This window comes from Neofelis nebulosa, chromosome 17, assembly GCF_028018385.1.
Source record: "Neofelis nebulosa isolate mNeoNeb1 chromosome 17, mNeoNeb1.pri, whole genome shotgun sequence".
In the NCBI taxonomy this organism is placed as follows: domain Eukaryota; kingdom Metazoa; phylum Chordata; class Mammalia; order Carnivora; family Felidae; genus Neofelis; species Neofelis nebulosa.
Window position 1 is genome coordinate 26,068,746 of NC_080798.1, and position 25,279 is coordinate 26,094,024.

Consider the following 25,279-nt stretch of genomic DNA (forward strand, 5'->3'; position numbering starts at 1 on the left):
CATGTGTGTTGTCAAATGGGAGGAGCAGGAAGCAAGGAAGGGTCTATTTCATGACCCTAGTTTTATAAAACAAGCGACAAAAGACTTCCTTCATTGATGCATATATATTTTTTAGATAAATATGAAAAAAGTATGTTTACATGGGAATGAGGACAGAAGAGGGCAAGAGGTGAGGTAAGGGAGCAAAGGGCTAGTGTCCATGATAAAAAAAGCATGTATGTTATGAGTCCATGTGTAAATTTTGTGTATGTTTATATATATTGCTTAAAGAAATGCCTGAAAGGAATGTACCAAAATGTTAATGATGCTTGTTTTAGGGTGAGGAATGTTAGATATTTTTTTAATCTGAAAAGAAATTATTTTAATTGAGGGAGAAAATCAGAATCCTGTAGGCTTTCTAAAGATTTAGGTTTATAATAAAATTCTCTCTCTTGTGAAAGATCATACTTGGATCAGTGTTCAATAAAATTTACCCTGTTAGTTATATATCTTTTCATGTGTATCACTTAAAAAAACAAACAAACCCCTTGGTATGTAGTATCTTATTTCATAAGACCTTGTATCAGCTTTAGAGCTGTGATAGTGTATCTGCAAGTTTGTATATATGTTTATGACTTCATGTTTAGTTGTTTTCTTCATTTTCAGATGGCAGTGCATTGTTTGAAATTGCTTTTATTTTCAAAGATTGCAAGGTAGAAGTTTCCTGTTCCCTCAGCCCCACAGGGATGCTGAATTTTCCTATCCTTTGTTTTTTAAGGAACCCACACTCTAATTCATATTACTCTTCTTCAAAACTTTATCTTACCTTTCCTACTAATCTGTGGGTCCTGGTGGCCTACTGGATATATGGTCCAGAGTTTTATGCATACAATGCATATATTGAGAACAAATAATGGTATTTATCTTCATCTATCACCATACATGGAAAAATGATAAAGTTAGTTAAGGGTTCACCAAAGCCTTGATTAATAACATTTTTGTATGTACAGTATTAAAGGGCTTTCAATCATATAATGAAAGATTGTATGCCCAAATAATAAGAGTATTGAAATTGTTTTGGTTTGCTTATCCGCTTTCCACCTTGACTTCCCTTTTGAGTCCTCATTTTTATTCTTTTAGTGTTTGCTACTTGAATTACCAGTTCTGTCTTGTGATTGCTTAAGAGCCTCTTCCATAACACTTAGAAACCTTGTTGGTGTTTTATAGTGCCAAATTCAGAAAGTTTGTAGCTTTGTTAAGGTTATGCGCATTCTTGGTATTGTTTTTGTCTCATGGAAATTTCTTAGGAAATTCCTTGTTTAATCTCTTAAATAAAATAACCCTTCCTCTTACGTGATAAAACTGGAATATTACTCTGCCTCTTGTATTATTGTTCTTTGTCAGTGAATATCTTTGGTAGTAATGTGCTCTGAAATGAGACTAGATTGTATTTTTCTAATACCAAGAGAATTGTCAGCTAAAAAATCAGATTGACATGTTTAAACTCATTTTACAAATTGGAGAAATGATAATTTTTATTTTACTTTGTGATGTTTAAATATAGGCATAATACAAATGGGAAAAACATGAAAAGGAAAAATTTACATTGAAAAGCTTCATTTCGTTTTGAACTCTAAACATTTAATAGTGTTTTCTGTTATTTTGCATCTTTCTCATTGTCTTTGGGAATTCATGCTCTATTGATTGCTTTCTCCACATTTTTATTTGCATTGAACCTTTTCAGGCTAATTCTTGTTTAAAATGTTACCATTGATTACTTTTCCTTTGACTTCAGATTTTTGGTACTGTTTGCCATAAATTGTGTGGAACATCCTTGTTTAATTTTATGCATTTACTTCAGAAGCAATACAATGGTGATTATTAAAATGTTAACATTTATTTAGGTAAGCTGTTCTTAAGTCACCATGGGCTTTCTTGAAGATATAAGAACGTATAAGAAAATATTGATTCTTAGTGATTTTACTTTTATATTTTTCTGCTATACTTTAAACATCTTCTCTTTTAGCTCTTACTGCATTGGTATTTATTCTCCTGAAAAGTCTGGTTTTCCTTTTGTTTATTTTTGTTGTTTTTAAGAAACTCCCTTTGGTGATTTTATTGAGAAACATTAGATGATAGAATCATTTTAGTCTTTTTTAGGATTTGAGGGGCACCTTAAATGTAATAGCACTTTTTAAAAATAAGTATTTTTTACCCTAAAATCCAAGATACAATGTCATTAAAACAATCTTTCAAAATAAACTCACAAGTATTATGGTAGATACAACGGTGGATTTCAATTTTGCATATTCTATTTCAATTTTTATTCACATGCACATGTATTGTTTATCTATGTAATGAAAGTACATGTAACTTCTGGTGATGTTATTTTTCTTATATAAAGCAAAATATTAGCTCCTCTAATAATAGAGCTCTAAAAAAAAATGGAAATATCATTCATCCACAATCCTTCCACCCAGCAAAGGTGTCTTCTTTAATCTTTTTATATATGTACCCCAATTTACAACTTGTGATGATTTGTACCTGATTTTATTTTATTAATTGTTGTATGAACTTCACTGAGAGTGTGTAAACTCCTAGAGCTTAGCACCTAATGTGTAAGCAGTAGCCATATTATTTTTTTTTCCCAGCTGCCAGGCTGCCTGTATACTTAACACCTACCCAGAGCTATTGAATGCAGGGAGGCAGAGGGCATGGCCAAGACCTGACCTCTTGTGCAGGAGTCCTGAAGCTTTCTTGTCTGTGTTGATAGGCCTTCCCATTCTTACCTATGGGGCAATTCTGGTTGGTGTCATTGTGAAGATTCTTTTTTAGAAATTCTCTTCACTCAGAGGAAGTCATTTTATATTGCTGATTTTATGCACAAATCATCGTTCTTTCCAACATAAGTTAATGAGATTATTGCCTTAATATGTAGATCCTTTCATTACTTCCTTGTTTATTATCTCCCTAAACATAAAGGGATTCCAAATACCTTGGCTTTATACTAGCATACTGGACATTGCAATTTTAATTTTCTTTAAAAAAAAGATTCTTAATGCATGCCAACACATCCCCCACCCCCAGGTAAATTTTAGGGCCACTCTTGTGCTGTGTGGTTGGATTATATGATGTACGTTACCTGAATCCAGTTGTGGATTCGTTGTGACCTTGAGATGTTTATAATTTGAGTGCTTTTAACAAAGAATGAGAGATAGTACTTAGTCTGATGGCTGAAGGTTCAGAGGTCTTCCTTTCAGTGAGCAGTTGAGAATGTGCACCAGTCAAGTGAACAATTTGCTGTATCTATTTTGTGGCAAATTATCATAATTATTGGGTATTCTGTAGCTTCTGAGCAGTATGCTCTGTTAATACCTTGGAGTAGTTTTCATGGATGAGAAGTAGAAATGGTTTCTGCTTTAGTACAGATAATATGGCTTGACTTTTATCTAACGAGGAGTAAGTAGAGTCTTCAGAATTTTAGTATGAAAACTCTCTGAATATTCATGGAGTGGATGACTTTGGAGCATGTCAGTATTATCTTTTTTCTTGAGATTTTTGGGGTATGATCATTTGGCAGAAAATTGCTTGATCATGAGCATGAAGAATAAGGTTTGGATTTTAAGGCATTTAAGTAGATATTTCTCAAAGGGAACTGAAATTATTGACCTAGGGACTATCACATAAGTATTAGTGGTATTCAGGTTGTTGGGACCAGTATATATATGAATTAGCTATAGTAACTGCCAGGTGTTGAGGGGTTGGGGGTGTTCCCATAACATTTGGAACCCTTCTGTACTTGTTTCAAGGGCAATTTCTTCTCTCTCCTTCCCCTACCAAACATTTGACCAGTAATATAATGTGTTAGTTCACATATAAAAATGAAAATTAGATTGCTAAGTAGTGCTTTTTCATTTATTTAGAAGTTTTGTTTATCTTGGTGAAAATGACTGAATTTGATGGGTTTTCATTTTTCTTTTTAGGCTCCGTTTATGAACCTCTGAAAAGCATTAATCTTCCGAGACCTGATAATGAAACTCTGTGGGATAAATTGGATCATTATTACAGAATTGGTAAGGAATACTTGAGGAAAACATGTCCTAGGGTAGTTATGATTAGTATTTACTCTACCTTATATTGCATATGTTACGTGCATGATGATGATCTCTATTTTGGATGTGGGGATAGTTTCATTGCTTAGGCAGCTATACATTCCAATTGGATCTTGACCCTGGGACTATAAAAGATTTTCAGCACATCATATCTGTCCCTTGAATAATTTTAAAACTGTCACCAGTGTCCTCTGTGTCTTTTTACTCTCTTAAACATTACTAGATTTGAGAACTGGAGGCTGTTTCTTCATTACTACCTACATAAAGATTTTGTAAAAGTATTCCTTGCTTACTCATTTACCCATACATGGTTTCTAAGTAGTCCTAAACCTTTTATATCTATTACTAATTCTTTGGGATACAAAAGATAATCTCAGGTTACTATTACTAATATTAAGTACCTGTTATATTTGTTGTTGTTTTGTTTTGCCAAGAACAGCCTGGCAAATTTTGGTTTTTAATGTGAGTAAGCAATTTTGAGATATGTATGCATGGGACTCCTCTTGGTTCATCAGACTGTAAGTTAGAAAAGCCTATTAATTTTTGCCAGTTTGCTTCTTGTGCCATTTATGTGGCCTTGTATGGCAAATAATATAAAATTTAATTTATTTATTTCTCTAAGATAAGGATTTTTTTTGTTGTTGCTGTTTGTGTTAATCTCATATAAAACCTTAATTCATCTTATTTTAGTTAAAATTCTAGAATATGTTCTTATGTGGCCCTTTTATTATCATTGTAGCCATAACTAGATGAAGAAATGTAAATACCTTTTTAAAGAAATGTCAGTTGTTTACTTGAGACTTTAAGGACCAATTCTTTCCTCTGGGAAAAATGATAAATACCCTGACATTCTAAAAGAAATGATAATGATAATGTCAGGTTTGTCTGAGAAAAAGAAGAAAGTTAATTCTTTAATCTCTGTGAAGGAGAAGAATGCTTTGGACCTTTGAAAAACTGTCCTAAAAGTAGTTGACATACGTCAATCTAGATTAGAGTAATTTAATGCATTTTGGTGAAAATCATTTATATTTAGGAATAAAATCACTTTTAGGAAATATAGTTTTAGTGTGTGTATTTTTATATTTTAGGATTCTTATAAAAGGTAATAAAACATTAATGTCAGACTTTTTTTTAAGTAAAATGTTCTCAAAATAATTATTTACTTGTTTTCATGTCATATGAGAATGGGATTTGGTTTTGAAATGATAAACATATCTCTAGCCTGTATAGTATAATATGTAAAATGAATATATTTCTCAGAAGTCTAGGCACAAATTAGTCATCATGGAAAATATGATTCTGGTTTATTTAGCAGTGGAGCTGGCTTTGGATTTAGCCATTAATGCCACTCTATGTTGTACATTTGTTTTGTTTCCCTATTGAACTTCTGTTGAAAACAATAATAAAAAGATATTGATCTTTTTTTTTCTGTATCTGATGTTACAACACTTACTGATATTAAGTATGATATGCTAAAAGCTTTTTAATTGCTAATTAGCTGAGTCCTATCCTCAAAAGTAGAAATACCCTTCCTGCAGAGTGGATTCCCACTTGTGCTGGAGTGACTTACATGAAGTAATTTCTGCATTCTAAAAAGTTGTATACTATTGGTATGTTTAGGAACAACAGAATTATCAGCAGTAGGATGAGGAAACGAAAGAGGATTGAGATCTTCAGCCCAAGGGAAATGGATGGCTGTACAGTTCATTCTTTTTCTTGTCTTCCATTCCAGTGAAGTCAACGTTGCTGCTATATCAAAGTCCAACCACAGGTCTCTTTCCCACTAAAACTTGCGGTGATGATCACAAGGCAAAAATCCATGACAGTCTTTACTGTGCTGCTGGGGCCTGGGCTTTGGCTCTTGCATACAGGTAAGCTGGTGTGTGCTCTTCTAGTAACTGTAAGTCTGGATAATAGGGTTTCGTTGGCCCACGTTGAACTGAGCATCTATATTTTGGCTCTGCTGATGACTCATTGTGTGTGATCTGTGACTGCTCAAGGCCTCTAAACAAATTTTAAGTTTTCCTAAGGATTTACACCAGACTAGTTCTAACAGTTTAATGACCTTGTGACCAAAATTTTTTTCAGCTGTAGGTTTTTAAATCATCATTACTTTTTGGCAGAATTATCTGCTCATTCTCTTTGAGTTATTTGCTTTCAATCAGAAGGATTAATGGTTGATTGAATTTTGCAGATGATAAAACTGGGGCCCAGGTAGTTAACAGATTTTTCCAAAAATACACAACTAGTTAATGATAGAGCCAGGGCCAGGACACCCCCCACTGCACCCCACCCCACTCTAGTTTAGTATTTTTTCCCCATGCAATTCATGGAGATATTTATCACTTGTTAAATCTGGTTGTAAATCAAATAATTATTTTATAAAGTTAAAAAAAATCCCTTTACAATACAAAATATCTTCTTATTTTGTAATATATGGAAAACATTCAGTGTGTGTGTCCTGACTCACCATCAGAGATAAACATTTTAACCATTGTTAAGATTAGGTTTCTGAATATTAATTTTCTGAAAGTGAAACATATGCATGTACTTCTGATTTGAAAATTGTATCTTTCACGTGAACATGAGTCCTCTGTTGAAAATTATTGATGTGTTGCACTTAGAAAATCAAATACTGAGATAATATGAAGTAATGGCCTTTAGCACACTTGTTTGCTAACGTCACTACAAGCATTTCCTAACATTCTATGTGAGCACAGTACAGTTTCCTTGAATGTCAAGCTAATACTGGTCCTATGAGTACAGAGAATGCCAGTAATACTTTAACCAAGTGGTCAGGCTAGTAAGGACAGGAGTTGCTTCACTGTGACACAGTGCTAAGTGCACATTGCCCATGTTGACTTCTTACCAAAATGATTAAATAGATCTACCTATGAATAAGCAATCAGACAAAGGCAAATTGTGGCTACTTATAAGTCAACTTGCCTGGACTCTTAAAAAATGTAGCTATCAGAGAAGATTAGAAAGTAGTTATGAATATAATTTAGAGTAAGAAAGACTAAAGAAATGATTCAGGAAGATGGTAGAGCAGAAGGATCCTGAGGTAACTTTGTCCCACAAACACCCAAGATAACAGCCACGTTAGTGTAACTAACTCTGAAAATGACCAAAAGACTGACAGAACGGACTTTACACAGTTAACTGTAGAGAGGAGGCCACATCGAAAAGAGTAGGAAGGGCAGAGACATGGTTGGGAGCCAGACCCCCTGGGAGACTAACCACAAAGGGGATGCACACCACCAGCACAGAGGAGTGAAAGGATCAGGCTCCACATGGCACTCCAGGCACAGGGGACCCACACTGGGAAGATGGCTATCTATAACATTAAACTTTGAAAGCTAGTGGGGCTTGAATTCTGGAGTTTTTACAATCAGCAAGGCTTAATTCTTCCTTTAAAAATTAGCAGGTTTAGCTCTGGCAGAGCTGGAGGGTGATAGGAAACCGAACACCTGCCTTTAAAGAGCCAGCATAAGAAGTAATGTGGTCACACAGTTTGAAAAGCATGTGGGGTGTTCATAAAAAAGATTTATTTACTAATGTAAATAACTCTTGTAAGAACAAGTGCTGGAGGGACAAGGATCTTGAGGATCTTTAGGAGACTTCTTCTGAGAACAAAAGAGGTGTCAGGTGCCATTTCTTTCCCCCTGTGTAGCCTAGAAAGCAGGACACTTGCAGAACCAGCACAAACACTTTCTACTTATCCTGCTAGTACTAAGCACCCTGCCCTGCGTTCTCCTGGGGATCAGCCCCATTTGGTAGGCGTGTCTCCAAAGCACCTCCTGCCCCAACCCACCCTGCAAGCAACCCTGGCTGGGACTGGCACCATTTTACAGTGACTCCTGCCCTGAGGAGTGGGGAAGATAACCATCCACACTAGCAAGTCCACAGCCCCAGCAGCTGAAGTTTATAGCTAGCAGCACAGAGACAGTGCCTTGCCAATCAGTGTGACTGCGGTCCTGGCAGATAGACTGGGTGCAGGCATCTGTGCTGACTGATGGTCCTGCCCACAAATGAAAGCCTTTCAGGGGACAAAGCAGGGAGAGTGTCCTGCAGGCCGGTGTGACTGCAGTTCCAGATGACAGACTGGGGACAGCCATCTGGCTTGACTGCTAGCCCCAACCACTAATGAAAACTTGTCAGAGGACAAGGAAGGGAGACCGCCCCTAAGGTCAGTGCAACCAGCCCCAGCAGATGGGCTGAGGGCAGACATCTGGTCTAACTGGTGACACTACCCAAATAGAAGCCTGATGCATCCACAGATTGGCTTCTTAACAGGTAGCAAAACCCTACCTGCTGAAACCACAACAGGCAAAGTGAGCCATTGTAGCCTAAAAAACTGAAGGCAAATGTGGCTTAACAACAGTGGGGCACATGCAACCCACATAGGAGATACCCCTAAAGTACCTGGTTCTGGTAAAGAGAGAGCATTGTGCTATAGGGCATTACAGGACCTCTTCTTCATAAGGCCATGACTTTCAAGATCAGGAGATGCAGCTGACTTTTCTAATACATGAAAACCAATAGATTGTTAGACAAAATGAGACAGAGAAATATATCCCAAATGAAAGAAAAAGACAAAACCACAACAAAAGATCTAAATGAAATAGAAGTAAGCAATATGTCTAATTAAGAATTCAAAGTAATGGTCATAAAGATACTCACTGGATTTGAGAAAAGAGTGGAGGATATCAGTGAGACCTTCCAGAAGATAAAATATAAAAAAGAACCTGTCAGAGATATAAAAGTCCGTAATTGAAATAAAAAATACACTAGAGGGAATCAGTAGAAGATCAGAGGAGGCAGAAGAGTGGATCAGCGACCTGGAAGACTAGATAAAGGAAAGCAACTGGGCTGAATAATAAGAGAAAAAAATATAATAAAAAATGAGAATAGGTTAAGGGAATTCAGCAACACCATCACATGTAATAACGTTCACATTATAGGGATCCCAGGAGGAAGGGCACAGAGAATGTATTTGAAGAAATAAAATCAAAGAAAGAAATAAAACCAAAAACTTTCCAAATCTGGGGAAGTAAACATATCCAGATTCAGGGATCACAGAGAGCCCGCAGTGAAATTACCTAAGGAGGTTCACACCAAGAAACATAATATTAAAATGGCAAAAAGTAGTAACAAAACATTTCAAAGGCAGCAAGAGAAAAAGCAGTTACAAATAAGGGAAACCTCATAATGCTATCTGCTGATTTTTCAGTGAATACTTGAATGTACAGGGATGGAGAAACATTTATAATACAAATGGAAGCTAAAAGAAAGATAGGGTAGCGATACTTTTATCAGACAAAATAGACTTTAATACAAAGACTATAATAAGAGATAAAGGACACTACATAATGATAAAAGGAACAGTCCAACAGGATGGTATAACAATTGTAACTATTTATGCACCCACCATGCTACCACCTAAATACATAAAGCAACTATTAACGGACATAAATGAAGAAACTGACAGGAATACAATAATAGTGGGTGACTTTAACACTCTGCTTATATCAATGGATAGATCATTTGGCCAGAAAATCAACAAGGAAACAGTGGCCTTGAATGACACATTGGGTCAATTGGGCCTAACAGATACATTCAGAACATTCCATTCAAAAGCAGTGGAATACATATTCTTTTCAAGTGTACATGGAATGTCTCCAAAAGATATCACATGTTAGGTCACCAAAGAAGTCTCAATAAATTCAAAAAGACTGAAATAATGTTATGCATCTTTTCTGACCAAAACGATATGAAAATAGAAAGTAATCACAAGAAAAAATCTGGAAAGGGCACAAATACATGGAAACTAAATAACATTCTAACAAATAAGAAATGGGTCAACGGACAAACAGAATAAAAAATACATGCAGACAAATGAAAATGAAAACAGAATGGTCCAAAATTTGGGGGATAAAGCAAAACCTGTTCGAAAAGGAGTGATTGCAGTCCATCTTAAGCAATGCAGGTCTGTCTTAAGAAAAATTTCAGCTAAGCAACCTAATATTACAACGAATGGAGCTTGAAAAAGAAGAGTGAACAAAGCTAGTAGGAGAAAGGAAATAATAAAGATTAGAGTAGAAATAAATGAAACAGAGAATAAAAACAAAGCAGAATAATTAATGAAACCAGGAAGTGGTTCTTTGAAAAGATGAACAAAAAAGGTAGACGTTTTGCCAGACTCAAAAAAAAAAAAAAAAAGGACTCAAAATCAGCAATGAAGAAATAACAACCAATACCACAGAAATACAAAGGATTATAAGAGAATATTATGAAAGACTATTTCCCAACACATTGGGCTACCTAGAAGAAACGTATAAATTTCTTAGATGCATATAACCTAACAAAACTGAAGCAGGAAGAAATAGAAAATTTACATGTTAATGTAAATAGCAAGATTTCATTCTTTTTCTGGCTGAGTAATGTGTGTGTGTGTATGTGTGTGTGTGTACATATATTACATCTTCTTTAACCATTCATCAATGATTGGACACTTGGATTCTTTCTATACCTAGGCTACTATTGTAAATAATGCTACAAAAAATTTTGGGTGCATATATCTTGTTGAGTAAGTTTTTTCATTTTCTTTGGGTAAATACCAAGTAGAAGAATTACTGGATGATATGGTAATTCTATTTTTACATTTTTGAGGAACCTCCACAATGTTTTTCACAGTAGCTGCACCAATTTGCATTTCCTCCACTGACACACAAAGTGTCCACATCCTCTCCAACAATTGTTATTTCTTGTGATTTTGATTTTAGCCATTCTGAGAGATGTAAATGATATCTCATTGTGTTTTAATTTGCACTCTCTCATGATTGGTGACGCTGACCTTTTCATGTGTCTGTTGGACGTGTGTAGGTCTTCTCTAGAAAAATATCCATTCCAGTCCTCTGCCCATTTTTTAATTGAACTATTTGGTTTTTGTGTGTTGAATTGTGTTAAGTTCTTTATATATGTTGGATATTAACTCCCTCTCAAAGATATCACTTGCAAATATATTGTCCCACTCAGTAGGTTGCTGTTATGCCTCATTGCTGGTTTCCTTTGCTGTGCAAAAGCTTTTCATTTTGGCATCCCCAATGGTTTAATCTTGCTTTTGGTTCCCTTGCCTGAGGAAACATATTTAGAAAAATGTTCCTATGGCCATTGTTGAAAACTTTGTTGCCCATGTTTTTTTTCTAAGAGTTTTATGGTTTCAAGATGGAATAGGAGAAGATGGCGGTATATGAGGATGCTGGGCTCACCGCGTCTTGCTGATCACTTAGATTCCACCCACATCTGCCTAAATAACCCAGAAAACTGCCAGAAGACTAGCAGAACAGACTCTCTGGAGCAAAGCATAGACAAGAGGCCCATGGAAGAGCGTAGGAAAGGCGGAGAGGCAGTGCATGCTACACGGACTGGTGGGAAGGAGCCAGGGCGGTGGAGGGGCAGCCCACCTGGCAAGGCAGAGCCCCAGTCTGACTTGCAAAATGGGAGGGGCTGGAATGTGTGAGTTCTGACAGCAAGCAGGACTTAACATCTGGAATGTTAAGTCAGCAGCTTGGCTCGGAGAGCAGGAGGGCAAGAGGACACCAGGAGAGAGAATATTTGAGCCCCGGAAGACAGAGCTCACCTCAGTGGGGAAGAAAGGGTCACCGAACTTGCCTGCACCTTGCAAACACCCAGTGCTGTGCTTCTATGGATCCATCCATAGACTGTTCTGCCTGCCTCCTGGTGCTGCAGGGCCCCGCCCACAGGGGACCACCCGGGGCAAAACAAGCTAAGCCTGCCCCTCCCGCCCCTGTACACCTTGCGATCCACCCCGGCTAATATGCCAGATCCCATCAAAGCAGCACCGAAGCCTGAGAGTGTGCAAGTAGCCCAGACAGGGGACCACACCACTCCAGTGAGACCTGCCCCTGGGAGAGGGGAAGAAAAGGTACACACCAGTCTGACTGTGGCCCTAGCTGTGGGGTGGGGACAGATATCAGGTCTGACTGCAGCCCCGCCAACCAACACAAGTTATTCCAGACAGCACAGTGGACATGCCCCACAGTTCCGCGCCCCTCCAGGGACTATCCAAAATGATGAAACGGAAGAATTCTCAAAAGAAACTCCAGGAAGTAGCGACAGCTAACGAACTGATCAAAAACGATTTAAGCAATACAACGGACCATGAATATAGAATAATAATAATCATAAAATTAATCCCTGAGCTTGAAAAAGTATAGAGGAGAGCAGAGAATCTATTGCTACAGAGATCAGGGGACTAAGAAACTGTCAGGAAGAGCTAAAAAATGCTATAAACAAGGTGCAAAATAAAATGGAGGAGACCGCAGCTCGGATTGAAGAGGCAGAGGAGAGAATAGGTGAATTAGAAGATAAAATTATGGAAAGAGGAAGCTGAGAAAAAGAGAGATAAAAAAATCCAGGAGTATGAGGGGGGAATTAGAGAACTAAGTGATGCAATCAAGCACAACAACATCCATATAATAGGGATTCCAGAAGAGGAAGAGAGAAAAAGGTGTTGAAGGTGTACTTGAACAAATCATAGTTGAGAAATTCCATGATCTGGGGAAGGAAACAGGCATTAAAATCCAAGAGGCACAGAGAACTCTCTTCAGACGTAACTTGAATTGATCTTCTGTGTGACATATCATAACAAAACTGGCAAACTACCAGGATAAAGAGAAAATTCTGAAAGCAGCTAGGGATAAGCACCCTCTAACATATAAATGGAGACTGATAAGACTAGTGACGGATCTATCTAATGAAACTTGGCACGTCAGAAATGAATGGCAGGAAATCTTCAATGTGATGAACAGAAAAAATATGCAGCCGAGAATCCTTTATCCAGCAAGTCTGTCATTCAGAATAGAAGGAGAGTTAAAGGTGTTCTCAAAAAAAAAAAATGAAGGAATTCATCACCACTAAACCAGCCCTACAAGAGATACTAAGGGGGATTCTGTGAGTGAAATGTTGCAAGGACCACAAAGGACCAGAGACATCACTACAAGCATGAAACCTACAGACATCACAATGACTCTAAACCCATATCATTCTATAACACTGTATGTAAATGGACTAAATGTTCCAACCTAAAGACATACGGTATCAGAATGGTCAAAAAAACAAGACCCATCTATTTGCTGTCTACAAAAAGAGACTCCTTTTAGACTTGAGGACACCTTCAGATTGAAAGTGAGGGGATGGCGAACTATCTATCATGCTACTGGAAGTCAAAAGAAAGCTGGAGTAGCCATACTTATATCAGACAAACTGACTTTAAATTAAAGGCTGTAACAAGAGATGAAGAAGTGCATTATATAATAATTACAGGGTCTATCCATCAGGAAGAGCTAATAACTATAAGCGTCTATTCGCCAAATACGGGAACCCCCAAATATATAAAACAATTACAAACATAACCAACCTTATTGATAAGAATGTGGTAATTTCAGGGGACTTTAACACTTACAGAAATGGATAGATCATCTAGACACACGGTCAATAAGAAACAAGGGCCCTGAATGATACATTGGATCAGATGGACTTGACAGATATATTTAGAACTCTGTATCCCAAAGCAAAAGAATATACTTTCTTCTCGAGTGCACATTGAACATTCCCCAAGATAGATCACATACTGGGTCACAAAACAGCCCTTCATAAGTATACAAGAATTGAAATCATACCTTGCATACTTTCGGACCACAATGCTATGAAGCTTGAAATCAACCACAAGAAAAAGTCTGGAAAACCTCCAAAAGCATGGAGGTTAAAGAACACCCTACTAAAGAATGAATGGGTCAACCAGGCAATTAGAAAAGAAATTAAAAAATATATGGAAACAAATGAAAATGAAAATGCAACAATCCAAACGCTTTGGGATGCAGCGAAGACAGTCCTGAGAGGAAAATAATTGCAGTCCAGGACTATCTCAAGAAACAAGGAAAATCCCAAATACAAAATCTAACAGCACACCTAAAGGAAATAGAAGCAGAACAGTAAAGACACCCCAAACCCAGCAGAAGAAGAGAAATAATAAAGATCAGAGCAGAATTAAACAATATAGCATCTAAAGAAACTGTAGAGCAGATCAATGAAACGAAGAGTTGGTTTTTTGAAAAAATAAACAAAATTGATAAACCACTAGCCAGGCTTCTCAAAAAGAAAAGGGAGATGACCCAAATAGATAAAATCATGAATGAAAATGGAATTATTACAACCAATCCCTCAGAGATATAAGCAATTATCAGGGAATACTATGAAAAATTATATGCCAACAAACTGGACAACCTGGAAGAAATGGACAAATTCCTAAGCACCGACACACTTCCAACACTCAAACACTAAGAAATAGAAAACTTGAACAGACCCATAACCAGTGAAGAACTTGAATCACTTATCAAAAAATCTCCTAACAAATACGAGTCCAGGACCAGATGGCTTCACAAGGGAATTCTACCAGACATTTAAAGCAGAGATAATACCTATTCTTCTCAAGCTGTTCCAGAAAATCAAAAGGGAAGGGAAACTTCCAGACTCATTCTATGAAGCCAGCATTACTTTGATTCCTAAACCAGAAAGACACCCAGCAAAAAAAGAGAACTACAGGCCAATGTCCCTGATGAATATGGATGCAAAAATTCTCAATAAGATACTAGCAAATCGAATTCAACAGCATATAAAAAGAGTTATTCACCACGATCAAGTGGGATTCATTCCTGGGATGCAGGGCTGGTTGAACAATCGCAAAACAATGTGATACATCACATTAATAAAAGAAAAGAACCATATGATCCTCTCTATCGATGCAGAAAAAGCATTTTACAAAATCCAGCATCCTTTCTTAATAAAAACCCTTGAGAAAGTCGGGATAGAAGGAACATACTTAAACATCATAAAAGCCAATTATGAAAAGCTCACAGCTAATATCATCCTCAGTGGGGAATAACTGAGAGCTTTTCCCCCGAAGTCAGGAACAGGACAGGGATGTCCACTCTCAACGCTGTTGTTTAACATAGTGTTGGAAGTTCTAGCATCAGCAATCAGACAACAATAGAAAATCAAAGGCATCAAAATTGGCAATGATGATGTCAAGATTTCACTTTTTGCAGATGACATGATATTATGAATGGAAAACACGATAGGCTCCACCAAAAGTCTGCTAGAACTGATAACATGAATTCAGCAATGACTCAGGATACAAAATCATTGTACAGAAATCAGTTACATTTTTTTTTCAATATATGAAGTTTATTGTCAAATTGGTTTCCATACAACACCCAGTGCTCATCCCAAAAGGTGCCCTCCTCGATACCCATCACCCACCCTCCCCTCCTTCCCACCCCCCATCAACCCTCAGTTTGTTCTCAGTTTGTAAGAGTCTCTTATGCTTTGGCTCTCTTCCACTCTAACCTCTTTTTTTTTCTTTCCTTCCCCTCCCCCATGGGTTTCTGTTAAGTTTCTCAGGATCCACACAAGAGTGAAAACATATGGTATCTGTCTTTCTCTGTATGGCTTATTTCACTTAGCATCACACTCTCCAGTTCCATCCACGTTGCTACAAAGGGCCATATTTCATTCTTTCTCATTGCCACGTAGTATTCCATTGTGTATATAAACCACAATTTCTTTATCCATTCATCAGTTGATGGACATTTAAGCTCTTTCCATAATTTGGCTATTGTTGAGAGTTCTGCTATAAACATTGGGGTACAAGTGCCCCTATGCATCAGTACTCCTGTATCCCTTGGGTAAATTCCTAGCAGTGCTATTGCTGGGTCATAGGGTAGGTCTATTTTTAATTTTCTGAGGAACCTCCACACTGTTTTCCAGAGTGGCTGCACCAGTTTGCATTCCAAACAGTGCAAGAGGGTTCCCGTTTCTCCACATCCTCTTCAGCCCTATAGTCTCCTGATTTGTTCATTTTGGCCACTCTGACTGGCATGAGGTGATATCTGAGTGTGGTTTTGATTTGTATTTCCCTGATGAGGAGCGACGTTGAGCATCTTTTCATGTGCCTGTTGGCCATCTGGATGTCTTCTTTAGAGAAGTGTCTACTCATGTCTTCTGCCCATTTCTTCACTGGGTTATTTGTTTTTCAGGTGTGGAGTTTGGTGAGCTCTTTATAGATTTTGGATACTAGCCCTTTGTCCGATATGTCATTTGCAAATATCTTTTCCCATTCCGTTGGTTGCCTTTTAGTTTTGTTGGTGGTTTCCTTTGCTGTGCAGAAGCTTTTTATCTTCATGAGGTCCCAGTAGTTCATTTTTGCTTTTAATTGCCTTGCCTTTGGGGATGTGTCAAGTAAGAAATTGCTGTGGCTGAGGTCAGAGAGATCTTTTCCTGCTTTCTCCTCTAGGGTTTTGATGGTCTCCTGTCTCACATTCAGGTCCTTTATCCATTTTGAGTTTATTTTTGTGACTGGTGTAAGAAAGTGGTCTAGTTTCAATCTTCTGCATGTTGCTATCCAGTTCTCCCAGCACCATTTGTTAAAGAGACTGTCTTTTTTCCATTGGATAGTCTTTCCTGCTTTGTCAAAGATTAGTTGGCCATACGTTTGTGGGTCTAGTTCTGAGGTTTCTATTCTATTCCATTGGTCTATGTGTCTGTTTTTGTGCCAATACCATGCTGTCTTGATGATGACAGCTTTGTAGTAGAGGTTAAAGTCTGGATTTGTGATGCCTCCTGCTTTGGTCTTCTTCAAAATTACTTTGGCTATTTGGGGCCTTTTGTGGTTCCATATGAAGTTTAGGATTGCTTGTTCTAGTTTTGAGAAGAATGCTGGTGCAATTTTGATTGGGATTGCATTGAATGTGTAGATAGCTTTGGGTAGTATTGACATTTTGACAATATTTATTCTTCCAATCCATGAGCATGGAGTGTCTTTCCATTTCTTTATACCTTCTTCAATTTCCTTCATAAGCTTTCTATAGTTTTCAGCATACAGATCTTGTACATCTTTGGTTAGATTTATCCCTAGGTATTTTTTGCTTCTTGGTGGAATTGTGAATTGGATCAGTTTCTTTGTCTTTCTGTTGCTTCATTATTAGTGTATAAGAATGCAACTGATTTCTGTACATTGATTTTGTATCCTGCATTTTTGCTAAATTCATTTATCAGTTCTAGCAGGCTTTTGGTGGAGTCCCTTGGATTTTCCATGTATAATATGTCATCTGCAAAAAGTGAAAGCTTAACTTCATCTTTGCCAATTTTGATGCCTTTGATTTCCTTTTGTTGTCTGATTGCTGATGCTAGAACTTCCAACACTATGTTAAACAACGGTGGTGAGAGTGGACATCCCTGTCGTGTTCCTGATCTCAGGGAAAAAGCTCTCAGTTTTTCCCCATTGTGGATGATGTTGGCTGTGGGCTTTTCATAAATGGCTTTTATGATGTTTAAGTATGTTCCTTCTATTCCAACTTTCTCGAGGGTTTTTGTTAAGAAAGGTTGCTGAATTTTGTCAAATGGCTTTTCTGCATCGATTGACAGGATCATATGGTTCTTATCTTTTATTAATGTGATGTATCACATTGATTAATTTGCGAATGTTGAACCAGCCCTGCATCCCAGGAATGAATCCCACTTGATCCTGGTGAATAATTCTTTTTATATGCTGTTGAATTCGATTTGCTAGTATCTTACTAAGAATTTTTGCATCCATATTCATCAGGGATATTGGCCTGTAGTTCTCTTTTTTTACTGGGTCTCTGTCTGGTTTAGGAATCAAAGTAATGCTGGCTTCATCGAATGAGTCTGGAAGTTTTCCTTCCCTTTCTATTTCTTGGAATAGCTTGAGAAGGATAGGTATTATCTCTGCTTTAAACGTCTGGTAGAACTCCCCTGGGAAGCCATCTGGTCCTGGACTGTTATTTGTCGGGAGATTTTTGATGACTGATTCAATTTCTTCGCTGGTTATGGGTCTGTTCAAGCTTTCTATTTCCTGCTGATTGAGTTTTGGAAGCTTGTGGGTGTTTAGGAATTTGTCCATTTCTTCCAGGTTGTCCAGTTTGTTGGCATATACTTTTTCATAGTATTCCCTGATAATTGCTTATATCTCTGAGGGATTGGTTGTAATAATTCCATTTTCATTCACGATTTTATCTATTTGCTTCATCTCCCTTTTCTTTTTGAGAAGCCTGGCTAGAGGTTTATCAATTTTGTTTATTTTTTCAAAAAGCCAACTCTTGGTTTCGTTGATCTGCTCTACAGTTTTTTTTAGATTCTATGTTGTTTATTTCTGTTCTGATCTTTATTATTTCTCTTCTTCTGCTGGGTTTGGGGTGTCTTTACTGTTCTGCTTCTATTTCTTTTAGGTGTGCTGTTAGATTTTGTATTTGGGATTTTTTTGTTCCTTTAGTTGGACCTGGATTGCAATGTATTTTCCTCTCAGGACTGCCTTCGCTGCATCCCAAAGCGTTTGGATTGTTGTATTTTCATTTTCATTTGTTTCCATATATTTTTTAATTTCTTTTCTAATTGCCTGGTTGACCCATTCATTCTTTAGTAGGGTGTTCTTTAACCTCCATGCTTTTGGAGGTTTTCCAGACTTTTTCCTGTGGTTGATTTCAAGCTTCACAGCATTGTGGTCTGAAAGTATGCATGGTACGATCTCAATTCTTGTATACTTATGAAGGGCTGTTTTGTGACCCAGTGTGTGATCTGTCTTGGAGAATGTTCCATGTACACTCGAGAAGAAAGTATATTCTGTTGCTTTGGGATGCAGAGTTCTAAATATATCTGTCAAGTCCATCTGATCCAATATATCATTCAGGGCCCTTGTTTCTTTATTGACCGTGTGTCTAGATGATCTATCCATTTCTGTAAGTGGAGTGTTAAAGTCCCCTGCAATTACCACATTCTTATCAATAAGGTTCCTTATGTTTGTGATTGTTTTATATATTTGGTAACACCTGTACTCGGCATATAGACATTTATAATTGTTAGCTCTTCCTGATGGATAGACCCCGTGATTATTATATAATGCCCTTCTTCATCTCTTGTTACAGCCTTTAATTTAAAGTCTAGTTTGTCTGATATAAGTATGGCTACTCCAGCTTTTCTTTAGACTTCCAGTGGCATGATAAATAATTCTCCATCCCCTCACTCTCAATCTGAAGGTGTCCTCAGGTCTAAACGAGTCTCTTGTAGACAGCAAATAGATGGGTCTTGTTTTTTTATCCATTCTGATACCCTATGTCTTTTCGTTGGTGCATTTAGTCCATTTACATTCTGTTATAGAAAGATAAGGGTTTAGAGTCATTGTGATGTCCTTAGGTTTCATGCTTATAGCGATTTCTGTGGTACTTTGTCTCACAGGATCCCCCTTAGGATCTCTTGTAGGGCTGGTTTGGTGGCGACGAATTCCTTCAGTTTTTGTTTGTTTGGGAAGACCTTTATCTCTCCTTCTATTCTAAATGACAGACTTGCTGGATAAAGGATTCTCGGCTGTATATTTTTTCGTGTTCATCACATGGAAGATCTCCTGCCATTCCTTTCTGGCCTGCCAAGTTTCAGTAGAGAGCTCAGTCACGAGTCTTATAGGTCTCCCTTTATATGTTTCAGCACGTTTATCTCTGGCTGCTTTTAGAATTTTCTCTTTATCCTTGTATTTTCCCAGTTTCACTATGATATGTCGTGCAGAAGATTGATTCAAGTTACGTCTGAAGGGAGTTCTCTGTGCCTCTTGGATTTCAATGCCTTTTTCCTTCCCCAGATCCAGGAAGTTCTCAGCTATTATTTGTTCAAGTACACCTTCAGCACTTTCCCTCTCTCTTCCTCCTCTGGAATACCAATTATGCGTATATTATTTCTCTTTAGCGCATCACTTAGTTCTCTAATTTTCCCCTCAAACTCCTGGATTTTTTTTATCTCTCTTTTTCTCAGCTTTTTCTTTTTCTGTAATTTTATCTTCTAGTTCACCTATTCTCTCCTCTGCCTCTTCAATCCGAGCCGTAGTTGTCTCCATTTTATTTTGCAGCTCATGGATAGCATTTTTTAGCTCCTCCTGGCCGTTCCTTAGTCCCTTGATCTCTGTAGCAAGAGATACTCTCCTGTCCTTCATACTGTTTTCAAGGCCAGCGATTAATTTTATGACTATTATACTAAATTCACTTTCTGTTATATTGTTTATATCGTTTTTGATCAGTTTGTTAGCTGTCGTTATTTCCTGGACGTTTTTGTGAGGGGAATTCTTCCGTTCATTTTAGACAGTTCCTGGAGTGGTGTGGGACTGCGGGGCACTTCCCCTGTGCTGTCTTGAAAAACGTGCGTTGTTGGGCGGGGCGGAGTCAGACCTGATGTCTGCCCCCAGCCCACCGCTGGGGCCACAGTCAGACTGGTGTGTGCCTTCTCTTCCCCTCTCCTAGGGGCGGGATTCACTATGGGGTGGCGTGGCCGTCTGGTCTACTTGCACACTGCCAGGCTTGTGGTGCTGGGGATCTGGTGTATTAGCTGGGGTGGATTGGCAAGGTTCACAGGGGTGGGAGGGGCAGGCTCAGCTTGCTTTTCCATTGAAGATCCGCTTTGGGAGGGGGTCAGACTGCTGGAGGGATGGATCCGCAGATGCACAGCGTTGGGTGTTTGCGGGGTGCAAGCAAGTTCCCTGGCAGGAACTGGTTCCCTTTGGGATTTTGGCTGGGGGATGGGCGAGGGAGATGGCGCTGGCGAGCACCTTTGTTCCCTGCCAAGATGAGTTATTTCGTCTTGGGCTCAACGACTCTCCCTCCCATTGTCCTCCAGCCCTCCCGCTCTCTGAGCAGAGCTGTTAGCTTATAACCTTTCAGATGTCAAGTCCTGCTTGCTGTCAGAACACACTCCGTCCAGCGCCTCCGCTTTTGCAAGCCAGACTCGGGGGCTCTGCTTGGCCGGTGGTGCCCCTCTGCCCCGGCTCCCTCCCGCCAGTCCGTGGAGCGCACCACTGCCTCGCCACCCTTCCTACCCTCTTCCGTGGGCCTCTCGTCTGCGCTTGGCTCCAGAGACTCCGTTCTGCTAGTCTTCTGGTGGTTTTCTGGGTTATTTAGGCAGCTATAGGTGGAATCTAAGTGATCAGCAGGACGCATGGTGAGCCTAGCATCCTCCTATGCCGCCATCTTCCCAGGATGTCTTCATCAGTTGCATTTTTAACACTAATAATGAAGCTACAGAAAGACAAAGAAATTGATCCCATTCACAATTGCACCAAGAAGCATAAAATACCTAGGAATAAACCTAACCAAAGAAGTATAAGATGTGTATGCTGAAAACTATAGAATGGTAATGAAGAAAATTGAAGAAGACATAAAGAAATGGAAACCATTCCGTGCTCAATAATTGGAAGAATAAACATTGTTATAATGTCAATACTACCCAAAGCTATCTACACATTCAGTGCAGTCCCAATCAAAATTGCACCAGCATTCTTCTCAAAACTAGAACAAGCAATCCTAAAATTCATATGGAACCACAAAAGGCCCCGAATAGCCAAAGTAATTTTGAAGAAGAAACCAAAGCAGGAAGCATCAAAATCCCAGACTTTAGCCTCTACTACAAAGCTGTCATCCTCAAGACAGCATGGTATTGGCACAAAAACAGACACATAGACCAATGGAATAGAATAGAAACCCCAGAATTAGACCCATGAAAGTATGGCCAACTTATCTTTGACAAAGCAGGAAAGACTATCCAATGGAAAAAAGACAGTCTCTTTAACAAATGGTGTTGGGAGAACCAGACAGCAACATGCATAAGGATGAATCTAGACCACTTTCTCACACCATTCACAAAAGTAAACTCAAAATGGATAAAGGACCTGAATGTGAGACAGGAACCCATCAAAACCCTAGAGGAGAAAGCAGGAGAAAACCTCTCTGAGCTCAGCCATAGTAATTTCTTACATGACATATCCCCAAAGGCTAGGGAATTAAAAGCAAAAATGAACTGTTGGGACCTCATGAAGATGACAAGCTTGTGCACTGCCAAGGAAACAATCAACAGAACTAAAAGCCAAGCAACCAAATGGGAAAAGATATTTGCAAATGACATATCAGACACAGGGCTAGTATCCAAAATCTATAAATAGCTTACCAAACTGCACACCCAAAAGACAAATAATCCAGTGAAGAAATGGGCAGAAGACATGAGTAGACACTTCTCTAAAGAGGACATCCAGATGGCCCACAGGCACATGAAATGATGCTCAGTGTCACTCCTTATAAGGGAAATACAAGTCAAAACCACACTCAGTTACCACCGCACACCAGTCTGAATGGCCAAAATGAATAAATCAGGAGAGTATAGATGCTGGCGAGGATGTAGAGAAATGGGAACCCTCTTGCACTGTTGGTGGGAATGCAAACCGGTGCAGTCGCTCTCAAAACAGTGTGGATGTTCCTGAAAACAGTAAAAATAGATCTACCCTTTGACCCAGCAATAGCACTGCTAGGAATTTACCCAAGGGATACAGGAGTACTGATGCATAGGGGCACTTGTACCCAATGTTTATAGCAGCACTTTCAACCATAGCCAAATTATGCAAAGAGGCTAAATGTCCATCAATTGATGAATGGATAAAGAAATTGTGATTTATATACATAATGGAATACTATGTGGCAATGAGAAAGAATGAAATCTGGCCTTTTGTAGCAACGTGGATGGAACTGGAGAGTGTTATGCTAAGTGAAGTAAGTTATACAGGGAAATACATATACCATATGTTTTCAGTCTTATGTGGATCCTGAGAAACTTAACAGAAGACCATGGGGGAGGGGGGAAAAAAGTAGTTAGAGAGGGAGGGAGCCAAAATATAAGAGACTCTTAAAAACTGAGAACAAACAGGGTTGATGGGGGTTGGGAGGGATGGGAGTGTGGGTGATGGGTATTGAGGGGGGCACCAGTTGGAATGAGTACTGTGTGTTGTATGGAAACCAATTTGATAATAAATTTCATATTTTTAAAAATTAATTAAAAAAAGTTTATGGTTTTGTGTCTCACAGTAATTCATTTGGAGTTTATTTTTGTGTGCAGTGTAAGGAACTGGTCCAGTTTTATTCTTTTGCATGTAACTGTTTAGTTTTCCTGGCACCATTTATTGAAGAGACTGCCTTTTCCCAATTACACATTATTACTTTCTTTGTTGTATATTAATCAACCATATAAGTGTGGGTTTATTTATTCATATGTGGAATTTAAGAAACCAAATAAATAAATGAACAAACAAAAAAGAAGCAAACAAGGAACCATACTCTTAAATGCAGGTAACAAACTGGTAGTTGCCAGAGAGGAGGTAGGTAGATGGGGGGGATAGGCGAAATAGATAAAGGAGATCAAGAATACACTTATCTTCAGGAATATTGAGTACCATATTGTTGACTCATTATATTATACACCTGAAACTAATATAACACTGTATGTTAATCATACTTCATTTAAAAAAAGAAAAAGGAAATAAAATGTTAAATTAGTCAACAAAATAAACATGGCACTCAAATGCAATCTTTTATTGTATCCCACATTAGAAATAAATCCTAAAAGGTATATCTTGGGTATATTTGGGTAAATTTGATATAGCATATATATTAGATAATTTAGTAACAATATTAAATTCCTTGGGTGTGGTGATAATATTATGGTTATGAAGGCAAATATCTTTGTTTTGAGGACATGTTTTTGAAGTGTGTGATAAGTAAATTCACGGATTATTATTCTTCCATTTATTCATTTTTTAGAATTAAAAGTATTCATTAGAGCATATTAAAACTTGAGTTTACCTCCACAGAGCTTATTAAGGAGAGTGGAATATTGCTAGATCCTGGTAGAAAATAAAGGAATTATTTCAGGTCATCATATTCACCTTAAATCTGTGAAAAGGTAATAAATATATCCTGGCAGCCTAAATGTTTTTACTCAAATGCACCTGTTTTTTTGTTTGTTTGTTTGTTTTTTTGTTTGTTTGTTTTACTTTTTTAGTCAGATGTGAAATATTCTTCTGGTTTCTACTTTATTTGGTGAAGAAAGGAGAAATAGGGGAACTTCATTAAAAGGGAAGAACTCTTCATAGTGGCTGATTTATTCTGGAATATTTTAGTTTTGGTTAAATGCTTATTAAAATTAGGGGCAGAAAATTATTTTAAAAACAATTTTATGGGGTGCCTGGTGGTTCTGTCAGTTAAGCGTCTGACTCTTGACTTTGGCTCAGGTTGTGATCTCAGAGTTTGTGAGTTCGAGCCTTGCACTGAATGGGGCTGTCAGGGTGGAATCTCCTTGGGATTCTTTCTTTGCCTGGCTCTCTCTCTCTCTCAAAATAAACAAATAAACTTAAAAAAGACAATTTTAGAAAAACTTGAATTTTATTTTGTTTTATTTTTAGATGAGGTTGGAATTGGACACAGATTTCATTGAGTTTATTCTACCCGAAGTATGCTCTTTCTCTTGTATGGTCCGCTGTTACCTGTGCTATAATTTGCCTCTATTAAAACACTTGTGTTGGACATTAGACAGAAAAATAGATCATAGAACAAAGTCATGGTGGTTTTACTACAGTACCTGCATTGGAGGGAGGAATGATATTCTAATAGCAGCTTACTTTTGTCTGACATTGACAGTGCTATGTTAAAATGATCATTCTTCTTTCTCATAGTGGTATATGAGATTCGCAGTTAGAATAGGAAGAAATTGTAGTCTACTTTTTAAGGAGACGGGTGATATTTTTTATCAAGGGAGGATGAGTGCCAGATATTTTAGTTACGATTCAGTGAAACAATGAATAAGTTACTTTCATTTTTCAGTCCTGGTTAAATGTCATCTACCTTTTGATCCATGGTAAAAAAGGAACCTAAAGTTAGAAGAATATCTTCATCTTGCTAAATAGTTACATTTTAACTGATTTTTTTCTTTTTAAAATCAAGAGATATAAACAATGGTCGATTGATTTTAAACTAAGACCCAAGAGTATAAAACTCCCCAAATACATCATGTGTCATACTGGATGTGTGTTTTTTTAAAGGAATCTTTGACTAAAGTGCCCACCTGACATTATTAAACACATGGTAGACCAAAGAACGCATGTGCCTACATTAATCTGTGTTGCCTTGAATCAAACCATTGCATAACCTAAAGGGATTGGTGTTAAAAATCGCCTCTACTCTGTAACAGCATATTAAAAAAAAAATCTTTTGGTTGGTTTTTCCAATTTAGAA

At 37.8% G+C, this 25,279-nt stretch overlaps 1 protein-coding gene across 5 annotated transcripts in view; it reads left to right on the forward strand.

Moving 5' to 3' along the window:
- PHKB (phosphorylase kinase regulatory subunit beta) overlaps positions 1–25,279 on the forward strand; it is a 255,172-nt gene that overhangs the window by 35,215 nt on the left and 194,678 nt on the right. For all 5 annotated transcript variants that reach the window (XM_058708055.1, XM_058708056.1, XM_058708054.1 and 2 more), the window contains 2 exons: positions 3,963–4,052; positions 5,824–5,962. In XM_058708055.1, coding sequence (XP_058564038.1) covers positions 3,963–4,052; positions 5,824–5,962 — 229 coding nt within the window. The remainder of the gene's footprint in view (positions 1–3,962; positions 4,053–5,823; positions 5,963–25,279) is intronic.